Source organism: Ambystoma mexicanum, chromosome 3p, assembly GCF_040938575.1.
Source record: "Ambystoma mexicanum isolate Mex_15411 chromosome 3p, UKY_AmexF1_1, whole genome shotgun sequence".
Classification (NCBI taxonomy): Eukaryota; Metazoa; Chordata; class Amphibia; order Caudata; family Ambystomatidae; genus Ambystoma; species Ambystoma mexicanum.
The window spans coordinates 1,049,821,120-1,049,837,329 of record NC_090925.1 but is presented as its reverse complement, the minus strand read 5'-3'; the positions used below and the strand labels follow the sequence as shown (position 1 = coordinate 1,049,837,329).

Below are 16,210 nucleotides of genomic sequence, written 5' to 3'. Positions count from 1 at the left end.
CTTTGACCTAAGAACTGTGGAGAAAGCAAGGGAAGTGAATCCTGCAAACAACTATGAATGTGAAGTTGGCAAGAGTGAACTTGACCAAGGGATGTTAATGAGAAGGGGCAAGTCTAAAGTCCCAAGAAACAGTGTGTTGACAAAAGTGAACACTGCCGAGTGATGTCCACTAGAACTGTATAAAAAGATATTAAGATTTGTGAAGGAAGATAAAGCCATAGTGACCCCGGTGGAGGGAGGCTAAGAGTAAAGAGGGGTCAGCGCCCATAAGAGGAGGACCCAGGGGTGAAGAATCCTCACCCTAAGTGAAAGCAGGAAACAAACTTTCATTTGTTGAAGAAACTTTTTGTTTTGTTATTTGCATACATCAGGCCCTCGGAGGCAAGAGATTTTCAAGTGAAACGAGACTTGGCCATCGAGGCTCCTGATAAACTGGAACAGAACTGTCGATTCATGCTGGGGAGCTCGACTGTGTGCTGTGCTCCAAGATCCCACTTTACCCTGTGCCTAAAACGTGGGGAAGGTTTGGCAATAGGTTTCTTAGTAAAAGCCTTTTTATTTTGGCAGAGCGCTACTAGGACTGCCTTATTTACATTTGATAGTCGACGCTTGCTCCCATCTTAGATTTAGGTTTAGTTTAGGTGCGTTTCCACCCTGGAAACATTGCTCAATAAACATCCTTGAATTGTGATAACTTTTGTCTGTCTTTACTGTTGCCACCATGCGTTCCTCACAGGGGGTGAGACAGCCTATGGTGAGACGCGTTATTTCCTCCTTTCTCGTACACCTAACCCATCCCATTTCATAGGATTTCTCAATGTCCCAGCCCTGCCCCCCCCCCCCTTCCACACAAACACTAGGCCGAGGAAGAGGGCAACTGAGAGTAAACATCCTAATTTGTACACCTCACTTCGGACATATCCCGTTAATTGGGTCAGGCAAAGTGACTCACTTGACTCGTCTGATACCAATGCTCTCCTCATACGGATAAAAAGCGTAACATAGAGACGTACTCTGAGCAAGAAGGAATATGAGTAAGAGCAGAATTTCTGCGATGAAAGCGAACCTACTGCAGCACATCGGCGGACCAAGGGGCGAAAGCAACAGGTTGGGGAGCCCAAGAGTTCCCTGCAGGAGGTCGTTGCCTCCAACAGGCTGCGAATGACACGTGGAGAAGGACGAATCCCAAACAAGAAGGCTGCATTGAGTTTCAAGGACATCAGCGACCCTCCCGGGTGAACGACCGAGTTGGGGAGGGGAGGCTGAGCCTGTGGTACTGACCTTGGGTCACTAATTGGGAAGACAAGAAAGAAACACACACAACCGGTGAGTTGTCAAGCGACCTGAGAGTCCAGTGTGTGCTGAAGAAATGTACATTATATTGCACAATTGAAAACTGCACGCGTGTGGATGAGACATGAGGAAAGGCAGACCTGCAAATGAACTTGAAGTAACGATAGCTGGAAGGCCAGCGATACTGAGTAACGGAGTGGTACGGCGAAAGGAAGTAGCCCACTCGAAAGTCTCTGTGAAAGTTGAAAAGTTTGTAGCGATAAAAAGTAAACAAATTCGAATTGGAATTGACCCCGAAGTGAGGGGAAAGAGAATAGTGAACTACCCAGACCAGGAAGCACTGGGGTAAATAACCTGGGAGTTTGAATTGCAAACTGGAAAGTCAAAGTGGTCCTGTGGAGGTCTGAAGAAAAGACGCCATGCACACTCGAAAGTCTTCAACATCAGGAAACAGTCAAAGCCTGAATAAGGGAGACCGAAGGTGAAATAAGTTGGGGGAAGGGAACCCCTACAAAAGGTGAATTAAGCTTGGGGTAGGGAACCCCTGCAAGTGTTTGTTTCGCTCTGTAAGGTCTGAGCCCGATTTAGGGAGGCCTATTGAGAACTTTTGCTTTGAAAGGTCTGGGCCCGACAGAAGGGGACCGACAAGAACTTTTGGTGAACTGTGTTTTTTTGCTTTAAGAGGTCTGAGCCTGGCAGAGGGGGACCAGCGTCAACTGTTTTGTGAACTTTGTGTTAGAAGTTGGAAAGCAACTTTACCGTGGAAGGCTAGGCGGCCCTCGATTCCCGTTTTGAATTGCCTTTTACGTTCAGAGTCTGACCCAGAGTGTGTCATCTTGCCTGCAGGGACCGCCTTACTCCGTGTTGTCCAATGTGGGGAGGAGAGCTGACTCAGCCACATTTATTCTTTATATTTCAACACTGATTTTCTATCAAGTTGTATAAGAGATAGGGAAGGCATTAGATTTTGTTAGTTTAAGCCACTTTTATTTGACAGAGACTGACTAGGACTGTTTTATTTATTATTTGATGGTCGAGACTACTCCCATCTTATCTATAGGACAAACTAGGAGTTTCTCCAACCCCATTGAAACTTTAATAAAGGTTTTACAAATTGTATGCTTTGTGACAGTGTCATACTTGTGATATCATGCCTCCCTTACACCTCACACACGATCCGTGGGTGCTGCAGACTGTTCAGGGGTTTCACATACAGTTTTACAAGGAGTCCTTTCAGGTTACGCTTCCGAGGCTGATCATTTTCCAGAGTGAGAATTTGGAGGTGATCGATCAGGAGGTGCAAAACCTACTTCAAAAAGGGGCAATTCAGCAGTTGGCATGGTCATCCCCCAGGTTCATCAGCAATATTTTTCTAGTAAAGTAAAAATTGGAGGGGGTGCGACCGGTTTTCAATCTCCAGGAGTTCAACCGGTTCCTGGAGTACAACCATTTGAAGATGGAAGGTATTCATCTGCTGAGAGACACTCTCCTTCCGTGGGATTGGATGACAATATTGGATCTCAAAGATGCTTACCTGACCATACCTATTCACGGCCCGCACCAGAAGTTCCTGCAATTTCAGTGGGCGGCAAGAAATGGGTGTTTGTATCTCTGCTGTTCGGGCTGTCGGTGGCCCAGTGGGCTCGAGGGATTCGTCTCATCATTTATTTAGATGACATTCTTTTGATGTCACATTCCAAGGAGATGGCCCTGTGTCAGTTACAGGTCATGGTATCCCTGTTGCAAAGCCTAGGCTTCCTGATCAACTGGGAGAAGTCTAGGAGGCAGAAGAGTCAGAGGATAGATTTCCTGGGGTTTCAGATAGACACCTTGCAGGCGACCCTGTTGTTGCCCACGGGCAAGATCAAGGTGATCAAAAAGGACGTTCGGGTTGTCCTGGAAGCTCAATTGGTGTTGTTGAGAAAGCTGGCGTGGATTGTAGGCCTTTTGTCAGCATTTATTCAGGCAATCTTCCAGGGCAGTTAGTAAAGAGGTTGTTATGTAAAATCGCAGCCCGTGCCTTGCCGTAAATTAAAATATGTTTGTGAACAGTATTTCACTTCCACACCTTCACAATGTAGACGCTTTACATTAAAATACACTGTGATGAGCCGGTGTTATATAAAATAAAGTACCCCGTGCAGAACAGGTCCAATTCAGTAAGATTGCGCATGCGCAGCTCGTCGCTTCACATTAGAGCGTCCGCTATTACTTGAGTCGGGAGTCCTTTGCTTGGGCACCCCAAAAAAGGGTTGTGAAAACCGTCAACCTTCTGTCCATTGAAGCTCAAAGGCTTTGCAGTTGTGAGAGTGCTCGTCTTGGATTGGATTTCGGGTCATCACTGAGCGGTGCGTGCACATGAGCTGCATTTCCTACAACACTGGCCAGTGCATGAAAGACTTCCAATATGGCAGCGCTCACGAGAAACATGTCGGCGGCGCTTCTTGGCCGCCTGTGGAAGTGTGGTATTGTGCTGGCACGCCGTCCAGTGAGGGCGCTTCGGAGACGTCCTGTACAGGTCTTGTTCGCAGGGGAAGGAGTCGCCGCTAGGCAGAATCTGAAGGCACCTTGCCCACCCGTGACTTCTATGAGGGACCAGGAAAATGAGCGCACTCGTGGGACAGAGACTATCAACTCTGCAGGGAGGGGTCATCGGGGTCCCCAGGAGCCAGAAGGCACAGGAACCCATATTAACAGGATCAGCAGTGAACCGGAGCCCACCCTGGAAGGATTGCGTTACGAGAAGGCATTTGCGGATGACAAGAGATTGGCGTAAGATCCAAGTATGGGCGGGCATGTTTTTTCCACCATGGCTTCTGAAATAGGGCATAGCAATAGTTTTATGTCCAACTTCATCGTCCTAGAGCGCTCTTTTGAAGACCCTCTTGAGCAGAAACACAAATGACAGTATGCTATTTATATAATCCGAAATTATTGTATTGGATTACACAGATGGCAGCATAGATCTCAACCTTTTGTGTTGCCAAGGCGGGTGAGAGGGTTCCATGTGTTAAAATCATACCCCTGCAACCCACAGACCCATTATACCCATTAAGTGAAGCGGGGGACACCCCTGCAACTCCCGCTCCCCTTAAATGTTGTAATGGGGTACACCTTTAACGGATCAAACCACAGCCTTTTTTTTTTTCCGCAATTTTTTTTGTACAGGTGACATTTTTGCTGCTATTTTATCACTGCATACCGGTGAGAGCCCATCAAATTGAATGGGCGTATAGGGGGCTTGGCGGGTGAATCAACTGCTTGCAAGGCGGGTGACACCTGCCAAAGCAGGTGAGTTGAGAGCAATGAACAGGGTGGGAGAGGGTTTATGAGGAGGGACAAAGCTTGAGGTGTGTTTTTTTTATTTTTTTTTTATCAACCACGTTGCCTGTCCACGTTAAGCCTAGTGGTTGAAGTGTACGAAAATAAGTAGTGGAACTAGGTCCCCAGCTCCCCACAAACCCCATCGCAGTGCCCCTCTCATGCACAATTCAAACCCCCCAAACAAATGTGCCTGCTGTTTAAGGGAACGTTTAGTGCAGTTCACTGAAGTGCACGTTTCAACTTTTTCCTACACTTTTATTTTAAAACGAAGCCATTCCATAACTGTTTCTTTTTAAAATAAAAGTATAGAAACAGTGAAACTTGCTTTGAAAAGTAGCGAAACACTGCTCCTGCTCCCGCTCACTTCGACCACTGGCTAAGCCATATGGGCTGTCCCACCTACTTCCTGCTCCTCCCCACTCAAACACATCCATGAGCTAGATCTTTCGAGCAATAATATCAAACTTTGTGCTGTAAGTATCCTGCTTGCGTTATTTCAGAGAAGACTTTGGAGGGTTAATGGCTTAATTGCATCTCTAAATGTGCTACAGTGTAATACAAATGAATTTTCCAACTGTGCTTATAGTAACTTAATTTATATGGACTGTGTGTTGTTGCACCTATTGCTTGCACTGAAGTTACTTGAAAAGCCAACAGTTTTGGCTCGTGTATAGGTATTAGCTAAGCATTTGCCAGGCGCTACTATCATAGACCCAGGTACTAACACTGTTTACCAGCTTTTTCCATCATATGGCCAGACAGTACCGTAACATTATGGCAGTGCCTGGCAAATGCGCTTATCTGATCGTAAAGGATTGATTCTATTACCCACCTACATTTTCCAATGACAATATTCATTATAAAAAAACGTATTGTCAGTTTGGGTGCAGGGGAGGTAGGGACAACCCTTGCACATAAGTGCAAGTATAGCAACAAGAAATGGTGGTATCTATAGGAAGATAGCTCTAACCCCATCACACATTGAGTACTGGATATACCATTCAATGATTGGGGTCAACTTGTACGGTTTTTTAGTAGAAGTGATTGTATCGTGTTTATATCAAGAAGTACAATTTTAGATATACCTTGAACACATTCTATACGTATACAATTCGTGTTCAAGGAATATTTAAGAGTGCACGATGCAATCCACTTCTACTAAAATATACGTTTGACGCCAATCATTGAATGATATACCCAGCACGTAAGGTGTCGAGGGGCTAAGGTATCTTTCTATAGATACCACCACTTTCCCCTCTCTTCTAAATGTTTATCCCATGCCTACACAAAAGCCAAGTCTGTTGGCTTTGCCAGTGCTTGTTTAAAGTTCCTCCTACCAAAGGTGTATACTTCTTCCTAATATCCTGGTTAGGTGGACACAGTAAAGCTATTTTCTACTCTTTAATTTTTTTATTTTTATGCATTTGATAATTATTACATGTTTTCAGGTAGGTTGGAAGCCAGTGCGATGGTCTGACCTTCATTACCCTGGGTGAACTTTCTTTAAGGAGTTGTTACCAAACTGAACATTGCCTCGTCTTCGAGGGCTGATGAACCATGCAGCAGGCTACTTAATTAGCTGTTGTTCTGCAGTTCTCCCTCTTCAAGCCAGTCCTGCATTGGCATCTGTATGGGTACGTTTCACATTTTTGCAGGCCATTTTGTTTTTCATGCTAGCTGGACTCGTTTTCTAGCCTGTCTGTACCTCGAGTTAAACTCGCACATTACTTTCTAGCCCTTGAAAGGGCCTGCCCATGGTTTCGAAGGCACTCGCCATATTTTGGTCTGACTTGGGATTTACATTGCACTGTACTGGGCTTCTCAAACAGCAAGTATACTGGAATTGTGCAAACTGGCACTCTAGAGGCCTTGTCCAACTAGGTGTGTACTGGGTTAGATACAATTGGAATATAGTGAGATTGTCGAACCTAGGAGTATATCAGTATTGCAAAAAGTGGAAATGCCTAATTGGGAGTAGGCTGGGATTCTGGAAATATGTCACTTACAGAAACATTTAACATTTGGAATTTACTGGAGTGGTTTAAAATGGGACCATCCTGACATTGTGCAGACTGGGAGTTTAGTGTTTCTCCAAGGAGTATACTGATATTTGAAGCAGTTTGTTCTTCTTGTAGCACATTACCAAACTTCAGTGAACACGCACGAGAGTGTTCTGCGATAGTCAAACGGGGAGAGTATTGGCATTCTCAAACAAGTAATGTATTGTGATCGTGTAACCTGGGTTGTGAAACGGAATATATATTAGGTTAGTGCAACTGGGAGAATTGTCGGATTGCCAAAATAAGATTTTACTAGATTTGTCAAACCAGTAATTTACTGGGATTGTGTTAACTAATATATTATACTGGAAGTATACTGAGTTAGTCAAACTAGTACAATTGTCAAACTGGGTTTATGTAGGTGGCACCTGCATTTAAAATATATAAACTGGTAATACATTGGGAGTTATCTAGAACTGGGAGTGGTTGTCAACTATCATTGTTGCCTGATGCTTTTGGTGGCTGGAAGAAGGCAGTTCTAGTCATGTGACAGCTGCATCGTTTCCACTGTTTGAGGGTTGGGCACAATGTTTGTCCCGGTTCCCTGCACGTGTTTCCGAATGTGCATGTGGGATACGGCAAAGGAGTTTGCGCGCTCTCAATGCATAGTCTACGTGCATCCCTATTTAGGGTTGGATCAAATGTCACCTAGAAGGAAGCATTCTTGGGGATGTTTCCTTATCTGTACAGTTTCCTTTTGGGCAAAACAAGGTTAAGAATGTGCCTACTGCACACTGATTTAAGGAGTCTGGAATGTGTCTGGGAAGCAATAAGATACTCCGAGGATACTTGGAGATAAATGAATAATTCTCCTGTAGTTTGGTGCAGATAGAAACACGTGATTGTAGGTCCTCTTGAGTGGTCCCCATCGTCCAAGAGAACATGTTATTTGGACTTGTTCATTGATAGTAGAGGGACTCTCGCACTTTTGGCAAATGTTGAATCCTTTGGGGTTCAACCTGTGTTTGGAAGGGTAATCCAGAAGTGGATTCCTTACCATGTACCTAGCGAGATGCTACACCTCAGTGGCACCTTTCTGATGTTGCCCAACATGATAGAAACACACGTCTGGAGTTTCAGTTGGTGCTCGTTAGAGTTGAACCACCTGGAAATGGGCTTCTGGGCGGACCAAACTGACATGCAAACGTATGTTTCTCCTTTTGGAATTGCACAGACGGCCAACATCATTGTAGGCCTTAATGATTGGGTACCATCGTATAGAACCTATTTGGCCTTGTTGTTTCATTACAGGGACTCTCACTCTTTTGGAAAACAGTGAACGGGGTATGAGGGATAAAAGGAAGAAAGGATCCAGCAGGGATCTTTCAATGGCATCACCTGGGAACACAATGTGCGCTTGTCACTAGCTGTTATTGATAATTAACTCTCTGTGAGTAAGAAATGATGAGCTGTCCATTTATAGAATTGAGTTGGCAAATTACTTTGTATGGCTTGCTAGCAGTGCGTAACGTGAATTTTGTACCCCTGGCATCACCTTCTGACTAGTAGGTCTCCTCTTCTGATTCTGAGAATGTTTTGATAATAAAAGAACTTAAAAGGAAGTGTTTGGACAAAGTGATTTTGGCAAAATCCTACCTCATGTCAATCCTAGATATTTCAACAGCAGGCTATATGCATATCTAGCATTCTCCCCCGATGTTGCCCTACTCACATGGCTGGGTCGACATGTACACTTTTCTGCAGAACACATTACAAGACCTCATTACACTCAGGCTTGTCCATGGGGGTCAGGGGTGTATTAATCCTGCTTCATAAGCACCTCCCCCCTCAGAATGCGGGTAGTACAACAAGACCCCCAGGGTAGATTTGTCCTGCTGACAGGCGAAGTATGGGACTTGACTCTTGGTATCCTGGCGGTTTATGCCCCTCCCCCACTCTTTGCAGAACTACTCACTGATATTCGGGCCTTATTCTCAAACCACCAGGTAGACCTGTGGGTCCTTGGTGGTGACTTTGGATCGTACACACCTGCGGGGGAGAAATCCAAACATTCCTACCAAGTTAGCAGCCTTTACTTTCAGCGTTGGGTCTTTGTGATGTTTGGCAAGATCTGCACCAAAACAAACGTGGGTACTCGCTTCACTCCAGGGCCCACGCCTCCCTCTCAAGGCTGGACTATTTCTTTCTCCCGCGGCAGAACACACACACACATACACACACAAAGTGGCGGCTGCACGCTACCTGGCCTGCAGTGTCTCGGACCACTCACTGCTGGTGATGGAGGTCCAAAGCAACACAGCAAGGCCCACCCAAACTGGCATCGGAACGGTTATTATTTGGGATACCCCAATTTTGTAGAGCATGTTCAGTCCAGGACCACTGAATCCTTTTATATCCATGATGGTTCGGTGGACAGCCCAGTGACGTTGTAGGAGGGATACAAGACGGGTCATCTGAGGGGAAATCATCTCATGGGTTGCGGCCTGAAGGAAGGTCCAGCTCCAGCGGGTTGGTGAGGATGAGGCTGGGAGGTGAGGGGCAGAGTACTTGACCCTAGGCTTTTTCCGAAGCGCTTTGGTTGCTCCTCACAGCCAGGGAAATACTTTGCAATATCTCCCTGGATAACGCCAGGCAGGCCCACTGGGAAATGTGCACTCGCATTTCTGAATCCGGCGATAAGGCGGGTAAAATGTTGGACTGGCTTGGAGAGATGAAGGGCACCGGCACGTCCGGGGGCTCAGGAATCGCCAGGTGGAGATGGTGAGGATGGATTTAGGTATAGCCAAGGCCTTTGCTGACTACTATGCAGAGCTCTATTGGAGTCCTTGCGGGCTGCGAGGTGATACCACACTCGTCAACTTGACTCCCCCCCCCCCCCCCCCCCCCAGCTGACAGATGCCCAGTGCTCACAGTTGGAAGCTGATATCACTCAGGGTGAAATTGCCATAGTGTCACCCAACTTCATTCTGGTAAAATGCCAGACACCAACGGATTCCCGGTTGAGACATGGAAAAAGGTTGGAGGAATAGTGCTATCCCCTTTATATAATATGTTCCAACACATTTGTTGCCCAGGATCTGTGCTAAATTGCTATGTCCTGCCAGCCCGCCACGTTGCTGCCGAGCCTCGGCCCATTCCAACATGGCTGGCGCAACGCGGCATGAAACTGAGGTTGTGCTTCTTAGTTGCTAGGCTACCATTGGCTTATTAGCCAATCGCTTCTACCATAAGGCAGCAGCCGTCCCGCGGCTAAGGCCCTGTTTTGCCTCCTGTTTGCCACACTGTGCCATCTCCAATCTCCTACTTACCTAAGGTGAGCTTCACCCATCCCACCAACAATTACTTTTTGACGTGCCCTAACATAACTATATGTGTATCCTGCATGCACTTATATAAACCAACATCAGTAGGGCCTGCATACTATGTGCTCCTTGCATAACACATCGCATCACCTTTATCCCTGCCAGAGGTCTTCTGCCTCCAGCAATCTCAGTAACATGCCACCACTGCACCCACTCCCTGCAACATACTGCGCCTGGTCCACCTCAGTACGATTCACCCACCAAGTTTATTGAGCCACGGTGGCAAATAGCAGTCACCCACTTGCTGCCTCTTTGTAACTACTTGGCGTAGACTTTGGAATTGGACACCCGACATTCCATGTACTGTACCTAAAACTCTCTTGAAAGCTTAACCGAAAGTCGGACATAGCTATCACCTGTATTAGCGTCTAACGACCCTGCCGATTGCACATATTGCATTAAAACTTTTGTGACTTAATGTATCTGCTTAGTGTATGAGCTGCCGTCTCGCTAACTCACTGTGCACACATCTGTATTATTAATGTAACGTGCCTAATGTTTACTACCAATGCATATGCTACTCTGCCATACTACCCATGCTCTGCCAGTTTATGCTGTACGCTTCTGCACTATTTTAAGGTAATTCTGCATAATGTTTAACAACTCATTTGTTTGTTACTTTGCTGTGTGTCCCGCTAGTCTAACATGTACACCTCCTCTTAAATATGTGCCCAACTGCATAGTGCATAGATCGTTCGTTGGAACGCCACTTTCGTTACGTAGCCCTTGTGTCACCTAACCTTTGTGTGATAATGCCTAGCTACCTCATCTACCTAATGTTCAACTGTATTAGCCTTGCATGCTGATAACTCGCTGGCTAACTGTACAAACCCACAAGTTCCCTTCATCTTTAACCCACCAGCTCTGGCCCGTTGACCACCTAGTATATCACTGGTCATTGCTGTACAACCAGCCTACACCTGTTGAATTACTCTCTACAGTATAACTCTGCACCTACTTTGTATCCTGCCTGCCTTGCCTCTCCTGCCTAAACGGCTCTTGCCTCGCCAAGACCTAGCCTCTGCCCTAACTTCACCAGTGCATACCTGCTGCTGAACACCCCCAGCACTAATTATAACCGCCTAGGCCTAATCATCAGCCTATTGCATCGACTACTCAGTCCTGCCTGGAGCCCAGTTTAGACTCCAACCCCCACAGCTCTCTAACTCACTACTATCAATCAACCAGGTTGACTGAGCTTTTGAGAAACTATGATCCCGAAGATCATCCAGCTGTCCCCACTATAATTGACCCTAGTACTAATTAGCCTGCAGCTTATAACCTCTACTATGACTTGCATTAGATATACCCCTTGCCCGCTAACAAACTGTAGACTCAGGGCCAGACTACCTCGCCTCTACAACGAGCTATCTAGTAGCAAGCTCATAATACCCAACCAGAAACAGAATGTAAACACCTGGATATCAAATCCACACTTAACCTCGATATTGAGAACTCGCACAGAATATTGATCTCGAAGCCCTGCTCGCCTCATAAAACTAAAAGTAATACCTCTCCATCTAAACCCCTCCTCAACAGCCCTTAGGACCCTAAAAACCTGACTACTATCTCTGGTGCCCTGATCAACATTAGGTCGCTAGTGGTAAACGCCGCCAAAAATAGCGGATACCATCTCCACGAGAATCTTGACATCCTAGCCATCACAGAGTCTTGGCTGCATGAAGCTGCGGGCCCAGCCCTCACATTAGCAGTACCTGAAAATGACCAGATATTTAGCGCAGACAGACCTAATGCCATAGGAGGCAGATTAGCCCTCGTAGCTAAATCTGATCTCTTCATAACACTTTTACCTTCGCTTTCAATCAAATCCTGCAAACTGCTTATCGCCATACTCGCCATATCCAATTGCCGTACTTTTACCTACTCTATAGACCCCCAGGGCCTATCGGCACCTTCGAAGTGGACATTTCTAGTATCCTAGCAAACCACACTGAAGATTCCTCTCAAATATAAATACTGGGTGACTTCAACCTCTGTTTCAGTGACCCTGCAGACAAAAATGCCCAGGCAGTAGATAATATCCTGCTAGAAAAAGGACTAACACAAATAGTATCCTCACCCACCCACCCATGACAAAGGCAGGACCTTAGACTGGGTAGCGGGCCAGAACTGCAAAACTTCCATCACTAAGGTCACCCCACAACACTGGACTGACCACCATCTGATCACCTTCGCCTTAGCCATACCTAATCAACTGCCTGAGGATAGTCATTGCACCTCCTCTTCCTTCTAGAAGTAAAAAGAATATCACCCCGGAAAGACTATTACACAACATCCTTCCAGCACTTCTCAATCCCAAATACCTCAGACCCTAATCTCCTGGTCGAAGCATACATCAACACCATGTCTAAAGCGTTAGACACTATTGCACCTCTTAAAATGCGTAGAAGCAACCAGCGTGCACACCTTAATGCCTGGTTCTCACCTCACCTCAAAAACCTGAGACTACAAAAAAGAAAATTAGAAACTGTATGGTGACACACTCCCATAGATAAAAATAAACCGACTTTAACCAACTTTGCTAAGAACTACAAAAAGGAAATAATCCGCACAAAAACAAAACTCTACAATGGAAGAATCTCAAAAGCTAGCTCAAATACAAAATAATTATTTGAGATACTATGTGAAATGGAATCCCCTATTCCGCCCACAGACAATGCCCCTAAGGATAAACTATGGTGCACAAGTATACAAAATGCTCTAGCCAACAAAATAACTTTACTTCCAAACAAGATGGCAAACAAAAACCCTCCCTAAACAATCCTGAGCCGCATCCGACCATCCTTTTAGAATCGAACACTAGAACCATTCAGATTCACTAAAATATCCATCCAGGAAACCGAAAAAATGATCACTTCTCTAAAACCGTCCAATTGCCAAGGTGATAACTGCCCTGCACAAATAATCAAAGAGGCTGCAAGAGACATTGGCCCATTAATCTCCAAACTAATCAACGCTTCTTTTGCTACTAACACCGTCCCAAGCAATTTAAAAGAATCTTGGGTCTTATCATTACTAAAAAAATAGACTCTAGATCCTGCCATCCCAACGAATTACAGGCGGATCACCACAGTGCCTTTTCTGCTTAAAATAATCGACAAAGTAGCATATCTGCAAATACAGTCCTACCTTGAGGCTAACCACCTCCTAGGCTCCCGCCAATTCGGTTTCAGGCCACAACATGGCACTGAAACGGCATTAATCGACCTAAAAACCCAAATCGATGAGCTGCCATGCTACTCCTCCTTGACCTATCAGCTTGCTTCGACCTGGTGGACCACGAAGTGCTGTGCAGACATCTGGCATCGGCTGCCCATTTCTCTAAAGATGCAATGGCCTGGGTCCAATCGTTATTAAATAATAGAACAATGAGAGTCTTCTCCCCTTTGGCATCTGCAGATCCTATCTTGACTACATGCGGCGTGTCACAAGGATCTTGTGTCTCGCCGACCATGTACAATATATTTACCAAGCCTCTGTTTGACAAATTGGATAGGCTGGCTGCCACCTACACTAACTATGCAGATGACGCCCACATCCTCATCCCCCTTTTGGGCAAGTATGGCGACGACTTAGCCTTGGTAAATAAAAATCTACCTCATTCAGGCATGGATGGTAACCCATGGACTATGCCTGAATGACGACAAAACAGAGATCCTGATTCTGGGATCTGGTGTCAACCTAAAAAAATAGAACTACTACTTTGCCTTCAATATAGATGGAAACACCATCAAGGTTTTCAAAGAAGTAAAAACTCTTGGCTTCTACCTTGACTCTGCCATAACATTCGGCAAACAGGTAATCTCCTTGGCCTCATCTGCCTATACGTGCAAGTTAATCAGGGCTTGCAGGCCATTTTTATCAAAGGCTAGATGTATCATCCTCGCTAACGCATTATTCTTGTCAAAGTTGGATTACTGCAACGCCCTTTACCTAGGTGCTATCAAATATATCTTAGATAAACTCCAAATCTTACAAAACAATGCGTTAAGAACAGCTCTGAACGTTCCTAACAGAGAGCATGTGTCAGAATTCAGAAGAGAAAACCGTTGGCTGAAAATCAAGGATAGAATCCTGCTCAAAACAGTGTCCTTGACATTCAAGTGCCTAAACAAGGCAGCACCCCCTTACCTAATAGAGAGAATTGTAAGAAAAACCTCTACCCGCCCCTCTAGAATGACTAGTGCCTTGTCCCTTACCATTCCCAGATTTAAACAAAAAGAATCTGGAGGAATTAGCTTCCCAGTGAAAGACGCCCATAATGCACTACCAGTCGACCTCAGAGTTGATCAATCCTTCCTTAGCTTCAGGCGCAACACTTTGAATTGGCTACGCTCTAAAGACATCTGATCCGCCTTTCGCCACCCGGCTCAGCAACTATCTCCGAACATGGACTGCCTGTACTAATGTACTGTATCCAGTTCTGTTTATCTAATCTTTACCTGTGCCAACAATGTACTTTATCCTTGTTTGACTTTGCACCTTTCGCTGATTCTCTGTATTTATATGTAACTTGCCTTTCCTTGTAACCTAAGCTGTGAATCTCTGTATGCAATTGTTGCGTCCAGTTACCTCCAGATTTGGTGCGCCCTACAAACTGCAGGGAGCAGGGCATCCTTCCACTGAATCTCGCAGTATTGTGGCCCTCCACAAACAATCCAATCCACTAGAGCCCTGTGGGCGCTACAGGCCAATTTTGTTGATTAATGGGGATGCAAAGGTACTTGCTAAAATACTAGCGAACCGCCTGCTGTCAATTATCTCGATGCACATTCATCCCGACCGATGCTGGTTTATGCCGGATAAATCGACCGCATGATAATTCAGCGGCTGCAATTGGCGCTTGAGCAGGCCCCCATCATATGTGAATCATTAGCGCTGTTGGCTATAGACTTCGAAAAAGCATTTGATTCGGTCGTGTGGGACAGTATATGGGAAACCATGGGCAGAATGGGATTCGGGGACCAACTTTGTGGCTTGGATCCTCCTTTTTATATGAGTCGCCGGAAGCCGAGGTTAGAGTGCAAGGCAGGATCTCTATGGTGGGGGGAAAACGCCAAGGATGTCCACTGTCCCCTCCCCCCCCAACCCCCCTTCCCCTTGCTATTCACAATCGCCATTGAACTCCTGGCTGTACAGCTTCGCCAATATGTGTCTTGGACAGGTTTTCGTTGGCCAATGGAGTGGGAAGACTAAGTTTCACTGTATGCAGATGACTTGCTGAACTGGCCATACCGAGTAGAAAAAAGAGGGCTTTGAGTACCTGGGCGTCGTTGTTGTTGACAACACACAGTATCTCTTTCGTAATCTACACCCTATTACCGAACGCTTCCTTAGGGATGTCTAACACAGGACATTTCTCCCATTATGTCTGTTAAGGAAGGCCACCCTTTTTAAAATGTTGGCATTGCCACATTTCCTATATATCATGCAGAATGCCCCCTTGCAGATCCCGATCTTGAGTTCAAGAGGATAGACTCTGCCCTTAGGGAACTTCTATGGGAGGGTACCCAACCATGGACTCCCCTGTTGGTCTGGGAGGGAGGGATCAGACTAACACATGTTCAGTGATACTACTGGGCGGTTCTAAATGACTTGCTACACGGGGAGTCAACTTTGCCCCATATCAGAGCAGAAAAGATGGGGCTAGAAGGTGTGACTCCACTTTGTTACCTGTACCGATGGGTGCAATGGACCTCCCCTCCATCTATGACACAGCACATAGTACAGGTGTGGAGGGCAGCTCAGAAATACATTGGGTAGGAGGATAAATTAACCCTGGCCCAACCGCTCTGGGCAAATACCCTGTTGCCTGAAATGAACAAACCTGGAATCCCTGATGTTCCCTGGGAAGTGGCAATATCTTCCAGACTCTGCCTGGTGCAACTTAAAACCTTTCAAAGGGTATACTATCCAGGCTCTTGCTGTTTCGATGAGGGCATGCTGACATCCCCAAAATGTTTAAGGTGTGGGAGGGCACCTTTATACACCTCCTTTGGGGCTTCCTGCGGATTCGACACTTCTGGTTCGCCTACATGTCTGTGCCATTTCCTCCTCATATATCTTCCCCCTGGTCCATCTGGGAATTTTGGGGAACTCTTTCTAGATCTTCTGGATGACATGCAAATGTGCTTCACCACCCTTAAACTGCTAGGAGGTTTCAACTTAGGATTTAATTCCCCTAGACCT

General features: G+C 45.8%; 1 protein-coding gene across 1 annotated transcript in view; it reads left to right on the top strand.

The window, feature by feature from the left end:
• The first annotated feature begins 3,440 nt into the window (after positions 1-3,440).
• The window catches only part of LOC138581232 (rRNA methyltransferase 3, mitochondrial-like), an 88,742-nt gene continuing 75,972 nt past the window's right edge, over positions 3,441-16,210 (top strand). Inside the window, exon 1 of the mRNA XM_069652414.1 lies at positions 3,441-4,065. Within this exon, the coding sequence (XP_069508515.1) occupies positions 3,701-4,065 (365 nt within the window). The 5' untranslated portion in view covers positions 3,441-3,700. The remainder of the gene's footprint in view (positions 4,066-16,210) is intronic.